Source organism: Diabrotica virgifera, chromosome 3 (assembly GCF_917563875.1).
Source record: "Diabrotica virgifera virgifera chromosome 3, PGI_DIABVI_V3a".
Classification (NCBI taxonomy): Eukaryota; Metazoa; Arthropoda; class Insecta; order Coleoptera; family Chrysomelidae; genus Diabrotica; species Diabrotica virgifera.
In genome coordinates, this window is record NC_065445.1 from 131,635,771 (window position 1) to 131,661,418 (window position 25,648).

The window sequence follows — 25,648 nt, forward strand, 5'->3', positions numbered from 1 at the left end:
TCGTAACGATAAAGTCATGAGCTTTCAAGATATTTGAAGTTAAAAATTAAACGGCACAGTTATTTTGATTAATGTATTATGCCCCTTCGTTTTTAACTTCAAAAAATAGGTACATCTAAAACTAAGATTTTATCGTTACGAATGAAGAGTATATTATTTACATAGAAAGTATTGGAGAATCTAAAAATTATACTAAAATAGCAGTTCCGTCAGTGGCGTAGAATTTGAGAAGGGTCAACCATTCACTTCTCCTGTCGTACGCGTCTGGTAGTAGCTAGAAAAGATTATTTAACATAATTTAGTAGGGTCTACAGCACCTACACCTACACTTTCTGTCAAGTATGACACGGATATGTCATATAGTTTTAAAGCATTATTTTTTGAAATAATTTATTCTTTATTAAAACTTTAAGAACTATTTGTATCTACCTATATCAACAATGCCGGTACTTTACTTTAAAACTATTTGGCATATCCGTGTCACACTTGGCAAAAAGTGTAGGTGCTGTATACGCTACTAAATTATGTTAAATAATCGTTTCTGCCTACTACCAGAGGCGTGCGACACGGGATAGTGAATGGTTGACCCTTCCGAAATTCTACGCCACTGATGGAACTGCTATTTTAGCATAATTTTTAGATTCTGCAAAACTTTTTATGGAAATAATATACTCTTCATTCGTAACGATAAACTCATTAGTTTTAGAGATATTTACGATAAGTTAAAAACGAAGGGTATAATACATTAATCAAATACTGTCCCGTTTCATTTTTAACTTCAGATATCTCGAAAACTAACATACTTTATCGTTACGAATGAAAATTATATTATTTACATACAAAGTATTGGAGAATCGAAAAATTGCACTAAAACAGCAATTCCGCCAGTGGCGTTGAATTTGGGAAGGGCCAACCAATGGCTTTCCCCCGTCGTACGGCTCTGGTAGTAGCCAGAAACATTTGTTTACCATAATTTAGTATTGGTAGGGGAGCCCAAGTGGGGATTTTTGCAGTTAATCGAGCGCGTCAGATTATCATATGGGGAGAAACCAGGTACCCTGCAGATGTACCTCTACCATATATTGGCTCTTAACACACGGAAGTTCGTTAAGGGGGGCCCGAAAAAAAATCTATCCTTAAAATACTCGAAATTGTCAGATTAAGAAAAGGTAAGTTAAGTACATGCAAACGAGTGTATATTTCAAAATTTCTGACGATTTGAGCGGGGCGTAAGAATATGGGTGAGTCAATAAGTTTCACAAAAAAAAGCGAATATTTCGCGAAATAAACGTCAGATCGAAAAACTAAAAAATACGTCTTCAATATTTTTCAAAAATCTATCGAATGGTACTAAACCAGACCCCCACGGAGAGGGGTGGGGGTAAATTTAAAATTTTAAGTACAAACCCCGCGATATTTATCAAAATGAACATCAGATCGAAAAACAGTAAAATATACTTTCAAAATGTTTTTGAAAAATCTATCGAATGGTACGAATCACGACCTCCCCTCCACGGAGGCGAGGTGGGGGGTTACTTTAAAAAAATCTTAAATGGGACCCCCAAATTTTTATTGCAGATTTGGATTCTTTCCGTAAAAATAAGCAATTTTTATTCGAGACATTTTTTCGAATTATGGATAAATGGCGCTATGGAAAAAACGATTGTTGGAAATGGAAAATTAAATTAAAAAATGGCAAGCGCCCACTAAAATGGACAATTTTGCTTAACTTTTTTTGATTTTAGGACTTAATAATCACAACCCAATAGGTCCCCATAACGCTCGAGTGACTGCAAAAAGCATACTTTGCTCCCTTAACGATTTGGTTTAAATCATAATTAATAATATAATCTTAATTAATAATTTTAAGCCTCAGAATTTACAGTTAGCATATTTCAAATTATAAATGAAACACCCTGTATTTATTTTCTATATTATATTTATGCCCGCCCTAGGAAACCCCACAGTTTTCACATATTTTTTAAATCTATAAATATTGAAATCTGACGGTACATTAATTGTGTAATTCCCGATTGTATAATTTCTGTTTAGAAAAGTTGTAGGAGGGGAGGAAACCAAATCTGCAATAAAAAATGGGGGCTCTTATTTAAGATTTTAAAGTAACTACCACCCCACTTCCGTGGGGGGTCGTGTTTGGTGTCATTCGATAGATTTTTCAAAAATACTGAATATTTCGCGAAATATTCTTATTTAAAATTATAAATTTACCCCCACCTCTCTCCGTGGGGAATCTAGTTTTTCGATCTGACGTTCATTTCGCTAAATATTCGCTTTTTTTTGTAAAACTTTGTGACTCCCATTTAGATATATTAAATATATTTAAATATATTTAAATATACACTGCTCTGCATGTACTTAACTTACCTTATCTTAATCTTACGATTTCGAAAATTTCTAAGGATACATTTTTTTTCGGACCCCCCTTAACGAACTCCTTTTTATTAAGATCCAATATATGGTAGGCGTACATTTACAGGGTACACGGTTTCTCCCCATGTGATTTTCTGACGCTCTCGAGTAACTGCGAAAATCTCTGCTTGGGCTCCCCTACCATTTTTATTTATGTTTATCAGTAACAAAATAATAATTTTCGACGAAGATATTTAATTGTGATACTTTAGTATGATCGTTCACGTCATTATTTGATTAAATAAATTTTATTTTCGCGTTCTGGGTACAGCTTATCAATTTTCTATAATAAACCTTTGACATACGATTTACAACGATATTATGTATTTATTTTTTTTATTCTTTGGTCCCACTAGTTAGATAGTGGACGTAGGTAGATTAAAATTGAATTAAATAAATATTACGAAAAGGTGTGAAAATTTTAATTATGACTGTTATTATTATAGGATATTAAAAATTAATTATAAGTGATAAATCCAGTCTTTAAATCAAAGAAGACTAAAAATAAGGACTAGTACTTACAAAATGAGATAGAGAAAAACAACAAAATATACAGGGAAACTCGGAACAAAGCAGAATGACAAAAAAAGCAAAACAAAATAGCAAAAAAATTCCAAGACAAATACATCCGCAATCATGGTAAAAGCACGTAAAAGTGTATTCGCCAAAGGGGATATAAAAATATTCCGCCCACTTATAACGCATTATCGATCATCAATGGATGCAAAGATATGGATATCTATCTATGGTATAGTCCATTTCACAGATTTTGTCCGATGAGTAAAATCATATTCGGGGCATATTTAGACATCTGTCAGATACAAGCAAGTTAGAATTTTAAACGCATTCAACTGCATCTAGGTTCACCGGTAAATAGAAAATATTTAATACAGAAGTCTTTACTTAATTCATATTCCTAGTAGATGTCTTGCACGGCTCCTTTTTTAAGAATTTCAGTTAAAATTAAATAGCGGTATTGTATTTTCTATAATATTTTTGTTACATATATGTTTATCATAAATATTATAGTAGTGAAGCATTGGTCAACATCGTAAAGGGCCGTAAGCTGCAGTGCTTGCGACCTATAATGAGAAATCAAGGCAGACACGAGCTACTCCAATGCAATTTTCAAGATAAAATTAAAGGAAAAAGGGCCCCAGAATGAAGAAGAATATCCTGGCTTGCTAACTTGAGAGCATGATATAGAAAGACCTCATAGCCAGGATTATTGCCAACGTTCGGATCGGACAGGCACTCTAAGAAGAAGCATTGGATGCTAAATTTGCAGTTACTAAAGCGTGGAGACCTATTCAGTTGTGAAGATTAGGTCCTAAAACCAAAAAAAGTTAAGTTAAGTTTTCCACTTTAGTGGGGATTTTCCATTTTCTAATTTAATTTTCCATTTCCAAAAATCGTTTTTCCGATTATAGCGCCGTCTATCCATAATTCAAAAAAATGTCTCGAATACAAGTTACTTATTTTTATGTAATGAATCCAAATCTGCAATAAAAATGGGGTTTCTATTTAGGATTTTCAAGTAACCCCCCACCCCACATCCGTGGGGGGTCGTGTCTGGGGTCATTCGATAGATATTTGAAAAATTTGAACACTTCTTTTCAGTTTTTCGAAATGTTGTTTATTTCGCGAAATATCTCGGAGTTCCTATTTAAAATTTTAACGTTACCCCCCACCCCGCTCCGTGGAGAGTCACGTTTATTATCATTCGATAGATTTTTGAAAAGTATTTCTTGTTTTTTTTGTTTTTTTTTTATATAATTATGTTTATTTACAATCTACATCATTTAGACTATTAAGAGATACATAAAGAGTATTAAGTAATTGTGTTCCATATTTTTGGGCATGAAGGGGAGACTTCCAATGATGTCTCACCTTATACTATTTATGTTTAAGTTTTAAAATAGGTCTTGAGGACACTTTCCATCTAGTCTCCTTGTGGCAGGGCCATTGTGGAATAATTCCCTTACTAACTGATTTTCATGGTGAATCGTACGCTCATTTTGTGCCTCCGTGGCTCGATGGATTTCTTCTCTGATGAAAGGTATATTTAAGTCTCCATGAAGTGTTTGATTACTTATGTACCATGGTGCAACCACCATTGATCTTAGAACTTTAGACTAAAATCTTTCGATGATATTCAGTGATGTTGACTTTGCACAGCCCCATAGGTATAGTCTATAGTACCAAATAGGTTTGAGTATAGCTTTATACAGAAGAATTTTGTTTTGGATATTTAGTTTTGATCTGCGTCCAAGGAGAAAATACATTTGCCGGAATTTCAAGACGAGCTGTCTTTTTTTAGTCTGGATATGTTTCTTCTTCTTCCAAGTGAGACGTTGGTCAAGATGAAGGCCAAGGTATTTAGCGTCTGTTGTCTGTTGCTGTTACTGTTGGTATTTGTACATTTTCCATTCTTACAGGTGGGCATGTGTTGTGGCGGTTGGTAAACGTTATTTGAAATGAGTTTGTTTTGTTTACTTTTGTTCACCATTTTGTGTAACATTCACTGAGTATGTCGAGATGGTGTTGCAGGTTGCAGGTCTTGTGAGGCTTGTATGGGATCTTCATTTACAGCTAGTATTGCTACGTCATCAGCAAAGTAAGCGATCGTAGTATTATGAGACTCTGGTATATCGGCTGTGTAGAAAAATATTGAACACGTATTTTTCAGTTTTTCGATTTGACATTAATTTCGCGAAATATTCGCTTTTTTTTGAAACTTTGTGACTCACTTATGCCCTGCTCAAATCGTCAGATTTTTGAAATGTAGATTGTTCTATGTGTACAACGCACGTCCCTGTATTAAGACTAAATTCCATAATATGGTAAGGGTACATTTACAATTTGGTAAGGGTACATTTCTCCCAATGTAATTTTCTGACGCGCTCGAGTCACTGCTCGCCTACCATTAAAGCAGCAGAAAACAATAAATAATTAGCTTGATTTTATAATTAATTTTATAAATTGCTATATTTAACTAATTATATATATTTTTAGAATGTTTAACCTATCGGCTCAATCCATCAGAAGCTGTGCCAATAACCTACGAAATCGTAATCAAACCTGATTTAGATAATGATGTATTTCATGGAGAAGTCATCATTTATGTAGTGACTAAAATAAGCTTAAATGGTATTACATTACATAGCGATGAACTTAATATAACTGATGTTTATATTAACCAAATAAAAGGTTGTTATGTAGAAGAAACAGAAGAAAGAATAACAGTCAAATATAATAATGGTCCTTTACAACCGGGAGAGCACACACTGTTGTTTAAGTATTCTGGAAAAATTCGACCCTCACATGGTCTAATAAAAGCTTTATATGAATATAAAGATACTAAAGAGTAAGTATTAATAATAATTATTGTGTTCTTAATAGTTTAATAAAAAAATATGAAAACAAAAATTTTAAGAAACGCTTTTCTTTAGTTACGAGTGACTAAAATTAAAAATATAAAAAAATCTAACACATTCGTCAAAGAAAAGCCTGGCGCGTCTTCATCGAATAAACGGTTTTCGCCCCACGCTTTTCTTTAACGAATGTGTTAGATTTTTCCAGCTTTTTTATTTTTGCTTTTTGGTTAATTTTTTTATAATATTTTTAATTTTAGTCAATCTTAACTAAAGAAAAGCGTTTCTTAAAATATTTTTTTATACAGTAAAACCTCGATATAACGGACTAATTGGGGGGACGGGGTGTCCGTTAAAGGCGAAAGTCCGTTATATAAAAATTGGTTTAAAATAAATCAAAAAAACTTTTTTTTTTAAGTTTTGTTTGCCCTTTTGATGTTTTTGCTGTTTTTTTATGATTTGAAATGTGTCCGCATTATGCTATAATAAAAAGTTTATTGAAATTCTTTGTAAAATACAGAGACGTTTTTAATCTTTTTTCACATTTGAAGACACCAGGAAAAGAACTTGATAAGTCTAATTTTTGACATTTCTCGTTTTTAATACCACTTTGTAGCTTTAATTACATCGTTTCTAAGAGTAACACAATACAGAGTAATAACTTGAAGTTAAAAGATATCAGTGTTTAAAGAAACCCAATACAGAAAAAGAACTTGACATGTCCATTCCAAACAGGGGAAAACGTTGATAAGTCCAGGTAATTACTATGCAATATAGTTTTAAGAAACTAAAACGTAAACAATCAACCAATATGTATATCAATTTTTTTTTCTAATTGATTGTAAGAAGTATTTTAACATAGTCACAGAATTTTAAACTTTAAAAATGTTCTCCTGAACGAAACCAAAAATGTGACTTATCAAGTTATTTTCCTGTGGTCTTCATTTGACCGGTTTTTCTTGTCCGTTATATCCGAAGTCCGTTATAGAGATCCGTTATATCGAGGTTTTACTGTATTTTTTATTTTTTACTTTTTAGTCTTTCACTTTTCAAACATTAAAATATATCGTCATGTTTATTAAAATATGTATAAAACATATGATGTACTAACATGAAAAGTAGTCAGAATCGGCAAAAAATTTGAAACTTTATTGTTTATTTATGAAGCATAACGTAAACAATTAACGTAAAAAGTGAAATTATGTATAGTTCATATAATTAGCTATAATCTATAAAAGTTTAAAGTTTCTTCATTGTAAAAAACAAGAGAATTTAAGCATTTTCGGTTAAAATCCTTATTTTATTTAAACAATTATTAATAAACATAAAAAATATTTTATTGACTATTCGTGTATTGTTCCCGCAAATGCATATGGCGGTCAAATTAACGTCTAAAGATTTGACCCAAACGATTGAGCTAAAGTAAGCGTTAAATTAATACGCCAAAACGAATTCTAATGTTCATTGTAGCACAAAACGTCTATAACGGTGGTTTTTCTAAGACTACGATAAAAACACGAATTTTTTGAATTCAAGTTTTGGAATGAAGTTTTATTTCGTATCGTATTGAAATTTGACACGAATCGAATAAGCGCCTATTTTTATATAATCAAATATATGAGCGTTCAAAATTTGAAACTTTATTGTTTATTTATGAAGCATACCGTAAACAATTAACGTAAAAAGTGAAATTATGTAGAGTTCATAATAGCATTAGCTACAATCCGTAAAAGTTTTTAAGAATTTAAGCATTTTCCATTAATATCGTTTTTTTTATTTAAAAAATTAATAAACATATTTAAAAAACATTTTTTTGTTCCCATGAGTGTGTATTGTTCCTACGAATGCATATGTCTTCAAATTTTCATTCATTTGCATTGGAGAAAAGGCAGTCAAATTAACGTCTAAAGATTTAACGCAAACTATTGAACTAAAGAAAAGCGTTTAAAAATACTTATGTTTTTTACGCATCATATTATTTAGTACTTAGGTATTTTCATTATTATCATCAAGGCTTTTCATTCCGGCTGGAATGTTTGCCGCTCTTGCTGAGCTCTCTGATTCGCTTATTGCAGTGAGTCACTCCGCACTCTTCTTGGTATTGTCAAAGTTTGTTATGTGACTTGGCTTTCGTTATAATTTTATTCCATTCATTTCGATGTGTGCATGTGCATAGTTCCCTCCAGTTTCCAACTTTCAGGATTTTGAAGTCCCTCATGACCTGGTCGTCCCATCTCTCTCAGGATCTTCCCCTTGTTCTTTCAATTTCTGGCTTCTATCTAGTCGCCTTCTTAGTCAGTAGGTGGTTTTTCTTCCTCTTAATGTATCCTAGCCATCTCAGTCTCTGTGCTTTAATAAATCTAACTCTAACTTCCAACTCCCTTCATTATATTTATTAGTTCATGGTTCATTATTCTTCTCATTCTCATATACCGGGTGGTGAATTGGAACACGGGCCATAGGAAACTCAATGTAAAATTCTAAACTGTTAAATTCTTGCTTCCCTAATTATTTTACAGCAACAGTCATAAGAAACTATTTGTAGAGAATTGAAATCTGTATTGAAAACAACTGTTAATATTGTTCTACGAACAATAATTATTCAAAGTTTTTTAAAAATATAATACAATTTTCAGAGAAATACGCCAAAGTTACGCTACACACAGTGCAATAATGTGTATAAGATTGCATTCGGTGACAATGAATTTATTATATTAACAATTTGAACTGTCAATTTCTTTATTTATTTTATCATTTATTGTTTAAAACACAATAAAGTTGATCAGGTACGCTCAGTTAAGGAGAAAGTATTAATAATAAAGATATTTTCTTCAGTCAATAGTGTGCTCACTGTCAACTAAATAGTAACGTGTGGCCTAACATGCCCACACATACCTACTGCGGTAAATACATTATATTTTTCAAAATTTTGGAATGTGTTTAAATCGTAGAACAATTGTAACTTCTGTTTTTAATACAGATTTCAATCCTCTACAAATAACTTCTCATGACTTTTGATGTAACATAATTAGGGAAGCAGGAATTCAACAGTTTAAAATTTTACATTGAGTTTCCTATGGCCCGTTTTCCGATTCACCACCCGGTATATTAATGAGCCAGTGAACATTTTCTATCAATATTTCTGCGTACCTCCATACTTGAATAATTCTGCATTTATTCTGTTTTTACCCGATGCTTTGTTAGTGGGGCCATTCTTCACGATTTCTATTACCTCGTTTATGGTCGGATCATATATTTCGAAATATCTATCTGTGCGTTCTACTTTCAAGGTAGATTGTTATTCTCCTTCTTTTCTCTAGCACTACAATCAGAGGTGGATCTTCGCAGACTTAACAATCTGCTTCCACTTGCAACGGTTCCTCTGTTTGTTTAATATTTATACGGCCTAAGTCTGCTGCACTATTAACTCTTCACCGCATCCTTAGTCTTCCTAGAGGTCTCTTTTCTTCGGAGTTCTCTACCCAGAGTTCAAGACAGCTTTACAACATGTTGATCTTGTGTCTCCACATGACCAGCCCATTTTAATCTTTCCGTCTTTATTATTTTTATTATACAATTCTTCCCATCCTCGATTAGTTCTCACTCTGGATCGCTGTCTGATGTTGTCTTTAACTGGTCCATACAGTATGGTGTAAATGTTTGGAATAAATTCGTTATTTCGTAAGCCAGCGACTTTAAGGAAAAATCCTGAAACAGGTCGATTTTTAGATGATTTGATATGTATCATACTTTAGTGACGTCATTCATCTGGGCGTGATGACGCGATCGATGATTCTTTTAAATGAGGTAGGGGTCGTGTGCTAGCTCATTTGAAAGTTTAGCCAAATCTCTATTCAGTAATATAGACGTTGACATAATTATTTGTACAGGGTGTCTAATAAAAATTATTTTGAATTAAATTAATTGACACAAAAACAAGAATGTATGTTTTAATTCAAAATACATTCTACTGCTGTCAGAAAACAGAAAAGAATGTTTATTTCACAAATAAACATTGTTTTTCGCTTAAATTAAATGTTCAAAATGTCAAGAGGGAGATGGGTGGCAGCTTGGACATTTAAATTAAGCGGAAAGCAATGTTTATTTATCAAAAACATTTTTTTCTGTTTTCTGGCAGCAGTAGAATGTATTTTGAATTAAATAAATTACATACATTCTTCTTCTTGTGTCAATTAATTTAATTCAAAAAATTGTTTCTTGGACACCCTGTATAATAATTATGTTAATGTTTATATTACTGAATAGAGAATTAAATATCCTTTATGTCAAAAAATCATAATTTAAAAATAAAAATCGACCTGTTTCTAGATTTTTTCTTAAAGCCGCTGGCTTACGAAATAACGAATTTATTCCAAACATTTGCACCATACTGTATATTCCTCTAAGAGTTTTTCTAATTTTATATAGGTAATTATATTGTCAAATGGGATTACATAATCAGTCATTAATTTAATGCTGTGCTGATAATAGATACTGCTTTATCTGCCTTGTGCTGAATTTGAGCTTATACAGTGCGGTGAAATAAAGGTTACCCCCCCTGTTAACTTGTTTATTTTAAGAATATAAGCAGGTCGATTTTTAAACTAACCATAGTATAATGTAGCATCAACGTTTCGAACTTTACGCGATCCCTCTTCAGGTGACAGCCATAACTTTGATTTTTTTTAAATGGGAAAGTACATCATCTGACACCTCATTTAAAAGCTCCTAAAATACTGATTTCAAAAATGTATAATACTTTAATTCTGTTTGAGAGTGTAGGCGCAAAATTTCGGTCGAATTCTTTCTAAATGCAATTCATTTTTTTCGAATCCTGAAAAAACTAATACATATTTTTGAAAAATTTAAATGCAGAATGAAATATTACAGTATTCTCAATGGTCCAAAGTCCCTGAGAAATCCTATAATGTTTATTTTAATACACGGTTTAATTAAAAGTCACAGTGGTAAAAAAAAAAGAGAAAATTTAGTGTGATTTTTAATTTCAAATATATCATTCAAAAGAAACTCTTTGTTTATTCTAATGGACTGCCAGCCCTCGGTAATAATCTAATCTTTCATTCTGCGTTTAAATTTTTCAAAAATACCTATTAGTTTTCTCAGGATTCGAAAAAATAAATGCGTTTAAAAAGTGTTCGACCGAAATTTTGCGCCTACGCTCTCAAAAAGGATTAAAGTATTATACATTTTTGTAATCAGTATTTCAAAAGCTGTTAAATGAGGTGTCATATGATGTACTTTACCATTTAAAAAAATCAAAGTTATGCCTGTCACCTGAAGAGGAATCGCGTAAAGATCGAAACGTTGATGCTACAATATACTATGATTAGTTTAAAATTCGACCTGTCCGAGCGTTTTGCTTATTCACATTTATTCCACCGCACTGTATATTAATTTTTGTTGCTTTTTTAGATACGTTTATGTCACGGATTTGGAACCGAACAAGGCCAGGCGAGTATTTCCCTGCTTTGACGAACCTCAATTTAAAGCTAAGTACCATATTAAGCTGGTATCACCAAACGAAACTTATGCGGCTATTTCAAATATGCCTGAAATTGTAAGTAAACTTTATCACAATACAATGAAAACACATATATAGAATATACCAGAAATTAATTCTTGTATAGAAAATGTTTAGCATATAGGTACTTCGTTTCAGTTATAGTACAACAAGAAATTAAGTAGGGTTACTCTTACAATATAACAGAATCTACTAATGTTACGAGTTGCAAATAAAATACGTTGTTTACTAGTAAAAAAGTTAAAATAATATTGGCCCACAACATTGTAATTGTAATAGCTCCCTGTATATATTTCGATAGGTAATATGCAGTCGTTTAAGGTGAGTCAGTAGTAACGACAAACGTATTCATGATGCGTTTTGGTGAATTAAAATTTTGTCATCACATTTTACCCCAATCCTTAATTCTTTACCATCTGTATAACCCCCTAACACTTTCTTCCTCTTTCAACTAAGGCGGAAACGGCGGGTTCGTTGGGAAAAATATTCCCATGAGATATTTTTGCAAAATCACATTCGTGAGACATCCCAGAATAAGGTTCAAGAAGTCGCCCACGTGAAAAGTGGGCCAATTTTTTTTTAACAATTTTTTTTTATTCAAATTGAAAAAATCAATATTTTTTGCCCGGACTAATTTTTTTAGATTTTTTGGACCATTCTCGACAAAAAAGGTATCTTATAATTTTTCTCTAAAGTTGATTTTTTTCGAGTTATAAGCAATTTAAAATTTGAAAAACGCGAAAATGGCCATTTTTAAGACTTAATAACTCGCTTAAAAATTATCATTATTAAAGTCACAAAGTGACTAAATCCAATTTTGAAGTCTCCGCTACATGATCCTGAACAAATCTGTGTCATTAATTTACTACTAATCTGTTATTTCTAATTAATAACAATGAGCGGTTATATCGTATTGGCGCGATTGTAAATGTGAGTGCGAGTAAGATGCACAATTGGACTGCTGGAATGGCTTCTCTCTCGCACTCAGCATTTACAGACGCCGCACACGTGCATGGCGCTTATTATTATTACTTAAAATAACAGCTTAGTAATAAAATAATGACAAAAATTTCTTCAGGATCTTGTAGGGGGGGCTTTAAACTTTGATTTAGACATATATTGACTTTCATAATAATAACTTTTAACCGAGTTATTAAGCCTTGAAAGTCGCCATTTTTCGTATTTTTCAATTTTAAATTGCTTCTAAGTCGAAAACTATCAACTTTAGAGAAAAATTATAACAGATCATTTTTGTCCAGAATGGTCCAAAAAATTAAAGAAAAAATTGTTCGGGCCAAAAATATTGATTCTTGCAATTTGATTAAAAAAAATTGTTAAAAAAAATTGGCCCAATTTTCACGTGGGCGACTTCTTGAACCTTATTCTGGGATGTCTCACGAATGTGATTATGCAAAAAAATCTCATGGGAATATTTTTCCCTTCGAACCCGCCGTTTTCGCCTTGTCTAGTTGTATTTCTTTGATTCTAGCTTTTCTTATTCTTCGTGGTCTATGATAGCCTTATCGTTTTTTCTTGTACCGATGTATCTGCTCCCAATAAGTAGTGATCGCTCTTACATGTCGGTCTTCTAAGTACTCTTCTTCTAGTGCTTATCCGTTTTGGATGTTACAGTGACCATCATGGCAATCTGTACTTTGCACTCTTACCTCTTGAAATTTTAGAATAATTGAAATATGTTTCGCTTGTAATCAATGATCGTTTTTGTTGTAATCTTGTATCATTTCTCCATATGTACAGGGTTATTCACTATATTTTGACCGCCCTGTAAACTGCTTTATTTACAGAATTAAAAAAAATGTAAAATACAAAAGTTATTCGATTTTTTAATTACGTTTTTTTGACATATATATCTGGGCGTGATGACGTAATCCACTATTTTTTTAAATGAGAATAGGGGTCGCCTGATAGCTCATTTAAAAGGTTATTCAATTCCCTATTCAGTAATACATATAAACACTAACATGATTATTTATACAAAATGTCCAAAAATTTTTAAGTTAAATTAATTGACACAAAAAGAAGAATGTATGTAATTTATTTAATTCAAAATATATTCTACTGCTGTCAGAAAACAGAAATAAATGTTTATTGAACAGTTCAAGCTGCCACCCATCTGCCTCTTGGCAGTTTAAACATTGAATTTAAGCAAAAAGCAATGTTTATTTGTGCGATAAACTTTTATTTCTGTTTTCTAACAGTAGTAGACGATATTTTTAATTAAATAAATTACATATATTCTTCTTTTTGTCAATTAATTTAATTCAAAAGAATTTTTTTGGACACCTTGTAAAAAATAATTATCTTAATGTTTATATTACTTACTGAATAGAGAATTGAATAACCTTTCAAATAAGCTAGCATAGGACTCCTATTATCATTTAAAAAATAGTCGATTACGTCATCACGCCCAGATGGATGACGTTATTAGTATGAAATATATGTCAATTAATCATAATTTAAAAATCGAATAACTTTTGTATTTTACATTATTTTCTAGTTCTGTAAATAAATCAGATTATAGTGGGTCAAAATATAGTGAATAACCCTGTACAGTTGAGTTCAGGGTTCTTTACCAGTGCGTCATCATTTAAAGCATACGAAATAAGTCGGAAATTTACTAAACGCAACAGCAAGCGACAGAAAGTGGCTACTGCTCCGATCACGGGTTATATTATGAAATTTGGCGTTATCAAATAAATAGAATGTCAAATGTAAGTTTTGCTTTGAATGCATAATTACAGCTACATTTGAAGTAGCTTAATAAATTCTTTTAATATCATTAGTGATTAATAAATAAACAAACAATTTATAACACAATTCAATAAAATATGTTTTTTTGCCATTTTATTCACTTTGGCGGAAACTTAAACACAACCATTTCTTAACTGTGTGAATGAGGTTAGATTTGTATGTTGTTAAAATTAGTGGCAAAATAAAATACGCTTACCATAAAATTTCAAACTTCAATATATAATTTGTTGTGAAAACAACCGTTTCTGTAATATAAAAACCTTCAAAATGCAAAAATTAGACAAAAAACAGCCAAAAATTCAACAGACTGACAGCCATAAAAGTAAACAGATTAGAAACGTCACAAATTGTACTTAAAATCTGAAAACATCCACAAGCGTGTTTTTTGTACCTATCTCTTTTCAATGTACTGAGTTTAGAGCGTCCATAAAAATAACACGTGTTTTTACTTAATAACAGGTGGTAGCTGGTTTGTCATTAGTTTCATGTGTGGAAGAGAATGATGCTAGATAAAAAGTATGGGTTTTATCTCGTCAGGTATTAATGACGCACGGGTAAAGAATCGTGGACCCAACTGTATATTTGTGTATTTCTTGATATTCGAAATGACTATTTACCATTTTTAAGTTGTTTTTGGGTGCATATGGATATCACTTTTCCGTTATTATTGGTTACTTCAGTACGATACTTAATATGCCTTTGTCGTTAGCAGTGGCGTAGCGTGAGTGTCAGCTGCCCGGGGCGGAGGACAATTTTGCCGCCCTCTTGTTTAGGTATTTTAATTTAATGTATACTATACATTACATACATTAATTATAGAGAACTTTTCAGCAAGAACAATCATCCTTATTTTGCATTATACAGGTTAGATTTTAAATAAAAAAGTTTATCTAAGTTTTACAATCACGTTTATTAATACAAAAATTATTTAACTTTAACCAATTATATACATTGACATAACTTTTGTAGCTATCACTTAAGATTAGGTAGGTACACCTTGACGATTGACAAGATTACATAAAATCAATTTTTAATTAGAACTAGAACGATACTATAATGTTATATTTTTATTTTTATTTCAAAGTAACATGAGTATTTGTTAGAATTAAAAACAAAATTTCCGTCTTCAATTAAACATTTATACTTATACTTTTTTAAGAGCAAAGTATTTTATTGCACCGTCAATGTCTATCCATCACACACCTCTTGCTCAATAGACAAAATAGCCAAATTAGTTAGTCTTAGAGTACTCATTGTCGATCTTAAATAATTTTTAATCAATTTCAATTTTTAAAAACTTCTCTCACAGCTGGCATTGCTTATAGCAACTGTGAAAAATATTCGGAACATTATTAAAATATTGGGCAGAGTATCTTCCAGCTTGGATTTAACAATAAATTTAAATAATTCAAGTGAGTCTGCAATTATTTAATTTATCAATTTAGTTTCGTTGCCTGTATAGCAGCAACGAAAGTCCTCAGTCGAAGTATTTCCAGCTTGAAATCCTGCTCGTCAATTTATCTGTTATATAAACTTATCCGTTAACTTCTGTGGCTGTTGAACACACTCACGAATTTCTATAATAACTATTTAACGAAGAAAACAGTTTTCGTCTCAACTCATTTTCACAAGACAAGTTAGCATGTCTAGTTCCGTCATTAAAAATATGCTTTCTTGTTATGCGCCTCCGAGGTTTTATGGAAATTCCAAGTTCTTCAGACATATTTTTTGCATAACCTACGGCGCCATTTGCCCATTTCTCCCTTTTCTTTGTCAATATCATCTGCGCAGCATTTATTTTCTGAGCGCACAATCTTATGTCAAGTCCTCTTGTTTGTAAATATTTTGTGCATCATTCACTTCATGTAGCACCGGTTGGCACAGGCCCAAAAAACAAAAAAAGGATAATGACTGCATCGAAACCAGTAAAGCACCTGCATCTGTCCTAATGTTTAAGCTTTCACCTGCCTCAGTTTTTCACCTGCTTTCACCTCAGTTTTTCCAAAGTGACGAGAATGTCTTTGTAATGATGCCATGTCACATTTACGGCATCGCTTCTTGCACTCCACCGCGTGTCTTGAACCCTTTTTGCTCTCGCCTGTAGCTGCTATCAGAACTTCCCAACGATGTGTCGATGGGAAAAAGAAGAATAGCAACGTTCTAAAGTGCCAAAAAAGTTAATGAATCCACCTCAACTGAGGCAGCGTGTAAACAAACTAGATTTTGCGAATGATTTGAGCAAGGTACGCATTCTGCTTTAGGGTTTATTTGTTGAATTATTTGCTGAACTCCTGAATTCTTTCCAGCCATAACAGTAGCATTATCATATGCTTGGTCTCTACAGTTGTTTATATCAAGGCCATCAGCTTGAATCTTGTTCAAAATCATCTTTGAAATTTCTTCAGCAGTTGTGTCTTTAGTTTCAATGAAATCTATAGAAGATTCCATTACTTTTACTTCCTGATTTTCAATTACTAGATACGCATCTTAATACTTGACTTGTTTGATATTTATGAGAAAGATCTGGAGTGCTGTCGATTGAATAATACTTAGCCTTTTTTATTTGTCCAATGATATGTTGGCGAACATTATTTCCCAAAATGACAAAAAAATTCGTTTTGTATTTGTGGTGACATATAAGTGATTGAAATTTTGCCACATATTTTAGACCTCACAAGATGTTCACGAAGTACAGGATCGTATATACGTTTCCCACAAGGCAGTATAGACGTTGTTGCCAGTCGCTACAAAATATCATTCAAATTACAAATTACACAAGTAATGAAAAATTCGTGCTGCTTTCAATCGGTCCGAATTTGTAGTTGCGATGAAAATATAAAATGGTTCAAATATTTACAAAGTATTTTTATTATTTATTGTTAAATTTAGCCGCACCCTAAAAAGTGCCGCCCGGGGCGGGCAGCCCCTACCGCCCCACTACGCTACTGGTCGTTAGGTACCTTTTCTTCAGTTTCTTTTATTAAAATACCCTAATAATAATATTTCCCTTGTAGAATATATCTTTACTATTTTTTTAGTCCATAAAACCGAAGTCGTGTAATTTTGGTTCCAAACAGACACTCACTCACATATCTCTAAGATTACTTGAGAAAAATGGTTTATTGTCCAAGATTTTCGGAGCCTTGTCCTTTTTGCTCGATTTCCATTGTTACTATGTAGTAGATCATTTTCAGTTTTTTTAACTCCTCGTTAACGATAATCTCATTTTTAGTTTTTAAAATATGCCTGTACCTTCCCTTCAACTAACCTATATTCTTTATCAGTTTCCTTTACATTGTTCGTTTTTGAGTTTCATTTCTGATCCGAGGATGTGTTTCGGTTGTTTTGACAATGATTCCTTTTACGAAGGGAGGTAGTTAGTCTGATTTTCAACCTTACAGCTTTGTCCGGGCTAAAAACGCCTACACATTCCAACCTAACCTCCTGAGACGACAGAATGCCCCGACTATTTTTGTCGGGGTCAGCTCTACATACGTCCCGACCAAACTATCTGACAAAACGTTAGTAGCCAACTACCTAGTGCAATTTTTTATTCCGCGTACCAATGTAGGTATATTATATGTTTTAGTGTAAGCAAATTGTTTTTTATTTATAGTTTTAAACTTATGCTTTTGTGTGTTAATGAATATGGAAGGAACGAAATAAACAACGTATTCGGGAGAGCATAGATGTATTCAGTCAAGTAAGACTCATTATACAAGGAAACAGAACAGAGACAGAGATCTTTGGAGACGGACAATACACGACATCACGTCATCCACTACACTCTCTCTGAGGGGTCAGGATTGAAGAGAGGTAGAATTGGGAGTACCTACAAAAATACGACGTTTTAAAATATACAGCTTCAAGTAGTAAATTCTCATAGTTGACACGTCATTTGTGTATAAATAGATCATTAAAATTTATAGCCCGACCCGACAGTCGGGATGTTGGAGTTGGAATAGCAAGATCACCCGACCAAATCCGTCAACTTAACTGTCAGGATAACTAATTTTTGTCGTCCGACAAGCCTACACACGCTCCAAAAGTCAGACCCAACGTTGTCAGCCTTGTCAGTCCGATGGTCAGGTCGGCTTAGATGTAGAAATGTAGACGTTTTTAGGATCAGTTTTAGTAGTTTTTACGCTACGTACAATACGACAAGTGGGAGCTGGCGGCTGACTGGCTGACCTTCTCGTATTGTTTATTTCTCGCTATGTATTTTCTCGCAAGGCCACCCGCCAGTTCTCGTTTGTCGGATTGTAATCCACCCACAAACTTACCCTAAGCAGAGTTTCAGTGATAAGTGTTATAATACGTAGAAATATTATTCAAAATTACAAGCTGCAGCATCTAACCAAAACTGATAAATCTGATAAATTAATGCTGACATGGTCGAAAAGTAGTTGAAAAGCAGAGCCTGAAGGATGATTAATATGTTAGGTAAAGAGTCGTCAAAAGAAAACAGTGTCAAAGTTTATCTATTGTTTGCAGGCATTCCATAAAGACTTCAACCTTACAATATTTTATTATCTCTAGTACATGAATCAACAAAAGAAATTTAATTAGTATACTTCTGTGACCTTCACTGTAAAGAGAATGTGGCACGAAAGCTAGGTTAATTTTAGACACCATTGTAAATATTGTTGTACGTAGGCACATAATTTTACTGGTGGTTCTGTTTTTAGTTTTTATGACGTTTCATCATTAAACAAACAATCGATATCTTGGTTTAGTTTCACTAATACACATGCAGATTTGTAGTTTAATTTTTGTAAAGCGCCTACTAAATAGATTTTTCCAGTACCTACACCTATCTAGTACCTACCTTTTTGTTGGATTCAATTATACCACACGGTATAGCAAAAAATGCACTATAGTCCATCTAATTTACTTACCGTTGCACGTCATTATCTACGCCAGCAGGGCTGCTTTATCCATTAGGCAATATAGGCAGCTGCCTAGGGCGGCAAATTGTGAGAGGGCGGCACAGGGGCTTGAAATTTTGATTGGGGGGGGCAAGCATTATATAATATACAATATTATATTATATATTTATATATATTATATGATGTAATGATGAAAACTGAAAGTATTTTTTGTAAATTTCAGTCATTTTCAGTTTCAGGGGAGGGGGCAACTGCCTCCCCTAACCCTATCAAATGACGCCCCTGGGGCGGCAAAAATACTGTACAGAAAAATATTTGTATTTAAAAATTAAAATCGAATAACAAATATGTATATTAATCATTCATCCATCAATGAAATAGAAGTGGGCGTTCGTTTTTAAATAAAAGAAATTGCATTCATATCAAAAATAAAACAAACATAGCATTCTGTTATCTTAAACCTAACACTATTCATCCAAAAAAACGGAAGTCATAAATTTAGTGATTATTGGGCCGACAGAAGCACCGCAAAGACGGTGAATTGACTGATCACATCAATATTGCACATATTGCTGAAACTAAAGATTACCAGTAGGAAATCGAGTTAGAGTTGGGATTTTCAAACTGAATTATTACAAGGAGATAATATTCGTGTCGTCGTACTGATATAATACTCCAGCCAGGGAAATACGCAAGAAATAGACCATGTTCGGGACAATAAAATTAATATCAAGGTAGCTGACTACTTTTTAGTTATTGTGGACTTGACCTATAGGATGAAAACCATCATGTTTTCTGCCTAGAGTTCGTGTTTTTTAATTAATAACAATTTGGTGCAATCAATGCGATTTTTTCCATTTGTTGCACTCAATTAAAAAGCTAAATAGTTGACATAAAATTACAAAATTTATTTTTTTAGAACATTGAAAACCTTCAAAATGACGATTTTTGAAAGTCAAAAAGTTAATTTGTAGCTTCGTAAACTGCAAAATAACTGAAAATCGTTATTTATTAATAAGTTTTCCTAAAACTAACTTAGAACTTTAGTGTTTCGCTTTACTCAAAGTTGGGTATTGGGGTACATAACAAACTCCCAAAATTTGAGACCGATCCATTAATTAGTTTAAAAGTTAGGTATTCTATTTGTTTATCCCAGAGACCTTTGTTTTGCAATAACAAATGACAGAAAATAATGAAGATAGGACAATTCTGCGTATGCCAAATGAAAGTAGAAACGTGATCCTATCAAAATGTATCAAGAAAAGATAAAAAATTATCTAGTATAGTAAAAAATACTAGTTTATAAACATTTACAATAACTTTAAAAATTTTGTCCGTAGAAAACATCTTCTTACATACAGTAGGAAAAATGAAAGAATACCCATGAACGAACATATAAAACACGCTGTATTTTCCTGTCGCCGTGTCACACAAAAAATTGTCCAGCGCAAGTACATGTAAGAATTATTATTACATGTACTTGCGTTGGACAATTTTCTTTGTGACACGGTGACAGGAAAATACAGCGTGTTTTATATGTTCGTTCATGGGTATTCTTTCATTTTTCCGACTGTAGGTATTCGGAAAGATGATATTTTACTCGAATTTTTAAAAATGTAGTTCAAATGATGATTAGTCATAGTAAGTGAAGGGGGAGCTTCTGCGTTTATTGCACTAAATTGTTAATAATTAAAAAACGAACGCGAACTCTAGGCAGGAAACATGTACGTTTTCATCCTATAGGTCAACAATTAAAACAGTTGTCAGCTACCTGGCGGGAGCCGAAAAATGCACGAGTTCAAAAACTAAAAAAGCAACTTAAAACTACTACCATTTTCTATATCTTGGGATCTACTCAATGAATTTTGATATTTCTTTCTTTAATTTGTATGTACTTTTGTGTAAATTACAAATATGTAATTTGTCTAGACATTTAATAATTAATAAACAGTCTAATTTTTTAAATAATTTTTGAAAAAATAATATTTTCTCAAAAATCCATTTTTTGTAATGATACTATCATTATTAATCATAGAAAAAGTTAAGGTATATTTTAATGAATAAATTATGTTCAATAAATTATTATTTAATAAAAATAATTTATTTATTAAAATATACTTTAACTTTTTCTATGATCATTAATAGAATTGATTCAAAAAATGACATAACCCAGACATCCAAAGTGAAAGTTATCCTCGAACACCAAATTGTTCTATATCGTCCATATAATATTCAGAAAAAAGGTACACTTTTGGAGCGTCGGGTTCGGGGGGAAAGGGGGGAAGACGGAGAAGTCGGTAAATTCGTAGTTTTTTATGTTTTTCGTCAATATTTCTAAAACGATGAGGTTTAGCATGAACAACATTTTATACAAAAATGTTCTACAATAAATTTGAAATAAAAAATGTGCTATACATAATCCTTCTAAAATGAACGATTCCAAAGTTACGGAGGTAGTATAGTATAATTGGTCCAAAAAAGGCCTAACCTAGACATCCAAAGTAAAAGTTTTCCTCCAACACCAAACTGTTCTATATGATCCACATATTGTTCAGTAAAAAGTTACACCATTTTGAGCGTCCGGTTTGGGGGGGGAGATGGGGGAGAAGTCGGTAAATTAGTTATTTCTTTACGTTTTTCGTCAATATTTCTAAAACTATGTTTAAGCGTAAACAATGTTATATACAAAAACGTTCTACATAAAATTTAAAACAAAAATGGTCCTATCCTTAATTGTTATAAAATCAACGGTTCCAGAGTTACGGAGGGTGAAATGCGGAGGTTTTCGATACTTTTTATATTTTTTGGGCAATTGAAGATGATTTTGGGTGGTGAGGTTGACGTTTAATTCTTCAAGGGATTATCACTAACATACCATCGGCCACTGAAATAGCAAATCCTGTTAAAGAAAATTTATTTCAATCAGTAAAAATATTATAAATTGCTCAAAAAATATAAAAAGTATCGAAAACCTCCACTTTTCACCCTCCGTAACTGTGGAATCGTTGATTTTATAACAATTATGTATAGGACCTTTTTTGTTTTAAATTTAATGTAGAACATTTTTTTTATAGAACATTAAAGCATATTTTTAGAAATATTGACGAAAAACATAAAAAACTACTAATTTACCGATTTCTCCTCTATTTACCCCCCAAACGGGACGCAAAAAATGGAGTAACTTTTTTCTGAATAATACCTGGACCATATAGAACAATTTGGTGTTGGAGGAAAACTTTTACTTTTAATGTCTGGGTTAGGCCTTTTTTGGACCAATTATATTATACTACCTCCATAACTTTGGAGCCGTTCATTTTAGACGGATTATGCAGAGGACCTTTTTTGTTTCAAATTGAATGTAGAACATTTTTGTATAGAAGGTTGTTCATGATAAACCGCATAATTTTAGAAATATTGACGAAAAACTTAAAAAACTACGAATTTACCGATTTCTCCCCCTCTTCCCCCCAAACCCGACGCTCAAAATGGTGTGACTTTTTTCTGAACATTATGTAGACCAGCGGTTCTCAACCTTTTTGAGTGATGTACCACCTACAGTTATTTTTATTATTTTTGGTACCACCTATATTTTTAAATTGTATTACCAATACTTACTAAGTACTACTATTTTAATTTTTTCTGTGTTTTGTGTACCACCGCCAATAATGATATGTACCACCAGTGGTACATGTACCACAGATTGAGAACCTCTGATGTAGACCATATAGAACAATTTGGTGTTGCAGGATAACTTTCACTTTGGATGTCTGGGTTTGGATCTAGTTATACCATACTATAATGATACGATTAAGAAAATAGGTACCTATTTGGAAAAAAATAATTTTTTCAAGAAATGTTTAAACAAAGTAGACCCTTTATTAATTAATACATTTATAATAAAATTGCACATATGTAATGTATGTAGAAATTACATACAAATTAAATTGTTAATAATTAAAAAAACGAACGTGAACTCTAGACAGGACACGGGTAGGTTTTCTTCCTATAGGTCTACAATAATTAAAAAAGTAGTCAGCTACCTGAATATTTCAGTTGTTATGAAAATGATGTAACAGTGTGAAATAGCTTCAGTGAAATAACAGTTAAAAAATAACGGCTACTGCTATCGCAACATATTCCTATCTTATACTATTTAGTGCAAATTGCAAATTATACATAATCATAATTTTTCATTTTTATGTAAAACATTCTGTGTTTACTTTCACCGGTCAAAAGTGAATTCATACCATAAAAAAAATCCTGAATCCATTTTAAATCAAATATATCACATAATTATTGTAAACGTGCATTATACAACAAAACAAATTAATATTCAATGTAGATAAGTAAAAACTTAAGAAATAGAGAACAATAATTAAGTTACAATCTTTTAAGATTTGCAGTGCAAGCGTTTTTGCACTGCATTGTTAATAATTAAAAAACGGCTCCGAACTCTTGGCATGAAGCCGGTAGGTTTCTTTGTATATGTCTACAATAACAACCAAAAAAGTTGTCAGATACCTCGATTATTCCAAGTCGTGATAAAATTAGGTGAAATTTCTATTTTTATAGTAGAGGATCTTTTTATAGTAAAGTAAATAATAAAAACTAAATATAATAAAACAGATACCTACTTATGGTAAAGAATATAAACAAATATGAAGTGTCATCACCGCAACTGTCAAATAAATGTTATCAATTTATTCTAAAATGTCACCTTCGTTCGATTACAGTTACAGTGTGTTCCGAACAAATCTGCTTCATAAAAACGCTTTATAATCCATTTATACAAATTAAATGAAACATATTATTGTGTATTTCTTTAGGTTAACATTAATAGAAATCGTCAAATATTATTTCTACGGGTATATAATAAAATATGTCTAATGGTTGTAATTCCAGTGTACTAGGCAAAATGATTCTAAAAAAGAACACACCTACCGCCTAAATATTTCGTGTTGGTACCATGTGACGTCACAGGCTATGAGGCGGATGACGTGCAACGGTTAGTAAATTAGACGAAGTATATATAAAAGATAAATCCATAAAGAATCATTAGGTATTGTGTAATAATAATAAATATTCTTTTTCTTCTTCTTTTTGTGTCGACATGACTCTGTCTGGTTTTAAATGTGCAAACACTAAGTTGTGATTCCATCGTTTTCTTGGTCTTCCCACCGATCGTCTTCCTACTGGGGAACCGTCTCTCGCCGTCCTTACTACTCAATTTGTTGTCATTCGGCTTATGTGGTCATTCCATTCTACTCTTCTGTTTTTTACCCAGGTATTAATTAATGTTGTCCACCTTGCACCTCCGTCGTATATCTGCACTTGTAGCTGTATCCGATAGTGTCTTACCATCGATTTTTCGAAGGGTTTTCATCTCTGCTGTTTCTGGCATTCTTTTTATCCTTGCTGTATCAGGTCGTGTTTCTGCTGCGTATGTCGTTTTGTCTGATGATTGTTTTGTAAATTCTGTCTTTCACTTCTTTTCCGATATTTTTATTTCTCCATATTGTTTCATTCAGACAACCTGCGGTTCTGTTTGCTTTATTCCTTTGATCTTCCACTTCTGTTTCAAACTTTCCGTAGCTAGATAGTGTGATGCCTAGATATTTAAAATCCATGACTTTTCTATTATCTGACCGTCCAACTTTACTTTAAATCTTATTAGATTTTTTGTTATAACCATGCATTTGGTCTTTTTTGGGAAAATTTGTTAAATTTTCTAGCGGTTGTATCAAATTGGTGCAGTATACGTTGTAAATCATCTTCACTTTAAGAGATTAGTATTGCGTCGTCTGCATAGCAGATTTTTTAAGTTGTTTTTCTTCCATTAGTATCCTTTTTTAGTTCTTACTTTTTTATTATTTCATCCATGATCAGGTTGGTCAATAGAGGACTCAGGGAGTCTCCCTGTCTTATCCCATTGCCAGCTTCAATTGGGTCAGTTAGTTCATCTACTTTTACTTTTATTGTGTTGTTCTGATAGATATTTTCGATCGTTTTAATTATACCTAGAGGCACCTCTCTTGCGTACAATAAATGGATAACGTCCTTTAATTTGACTCTGTCAAATGCCTTCTTAAGGTTCACAAAACATAAATGCCTGTTTGTTGTATTCTAATAATTTCTCTTGAACCTGCCTCATTATAAATATAACGTCGGTGCATGATCTTCCCGACCTAAAACCTTGTTGTTCTTCTGCTAATGTTATCGCTTTGGTCGTTACTTTTAGTGTTGTGTTTAATAAATTAATTCCTCTGTAATTCTCCGGGTCCGATTTTCCTCCCTTTTTAAAAAGAGGTATTAGGATGCTTGATTTCCATTCTCTTTTTTTTTTCTATTATTCTTTGGATTAGTTTTAATAGTGGTTTAATCAGATCTTGTCCTCCGTATTTGAGGAGTTCATTCGATATTCTGTCCTCTCCTTGTAATTCTCTATTTTTTAATTTCAATGCTTCCTTTACCTCTGCGTCTTCCATTTTTATTTCTTCGTTTGTTGTCACTTCAGGTTTTGGTGGTCCATTATCGTCATCTTTAGCTAATAGAGATCGAAAATAGTTTGCACAAGTTTCCTTCTGAATGTGTTTCGTTTTTATTAGTTCGTTCATCTCTTTTTTTTTTGTCCTCTGATCATT

At 32.4% G+C, this 25,648-nt stretch overlaps 2 protein-coding genes across 2 annotated transcripts in view; one reads left to right on the forward strand and one right to left on the reverse strand.

Moving 5' to 3' along the window:
- LOC126881317 (uncharacterized) overlaps positions 1 to 25,648 on the reverse strand; it is a 261,916-nt gene that overhangs the window by 66,480 nt on the left and 169,788 nt on the right. The gene's annotated exons all lie outside the window — the stretch shown is intronic.
- The window catches only part of LOC114337754 (glutamyl aminopeptidase), a 92,803-nt gene that overhangs the window by 5,496 nt on the left and 61,659 nt on the right, over positions 1 to 25,648 (forward strand). Inside the window, exons 2-3 of the mRNA XM_050645532.1 lie at positions 5,446 to 5,797; positions 11,238 to 11,382. Coding sequence (XP_050501489.1) covers positions 5,446 to 5,797; positions 11,238 to 11,382 — 497 coding nt within the window. The remainder of the gene's footprint in view (positions 1 to 5,445; positions 5,798 to 11,237; positions 11,383 to 25,648) is intronic.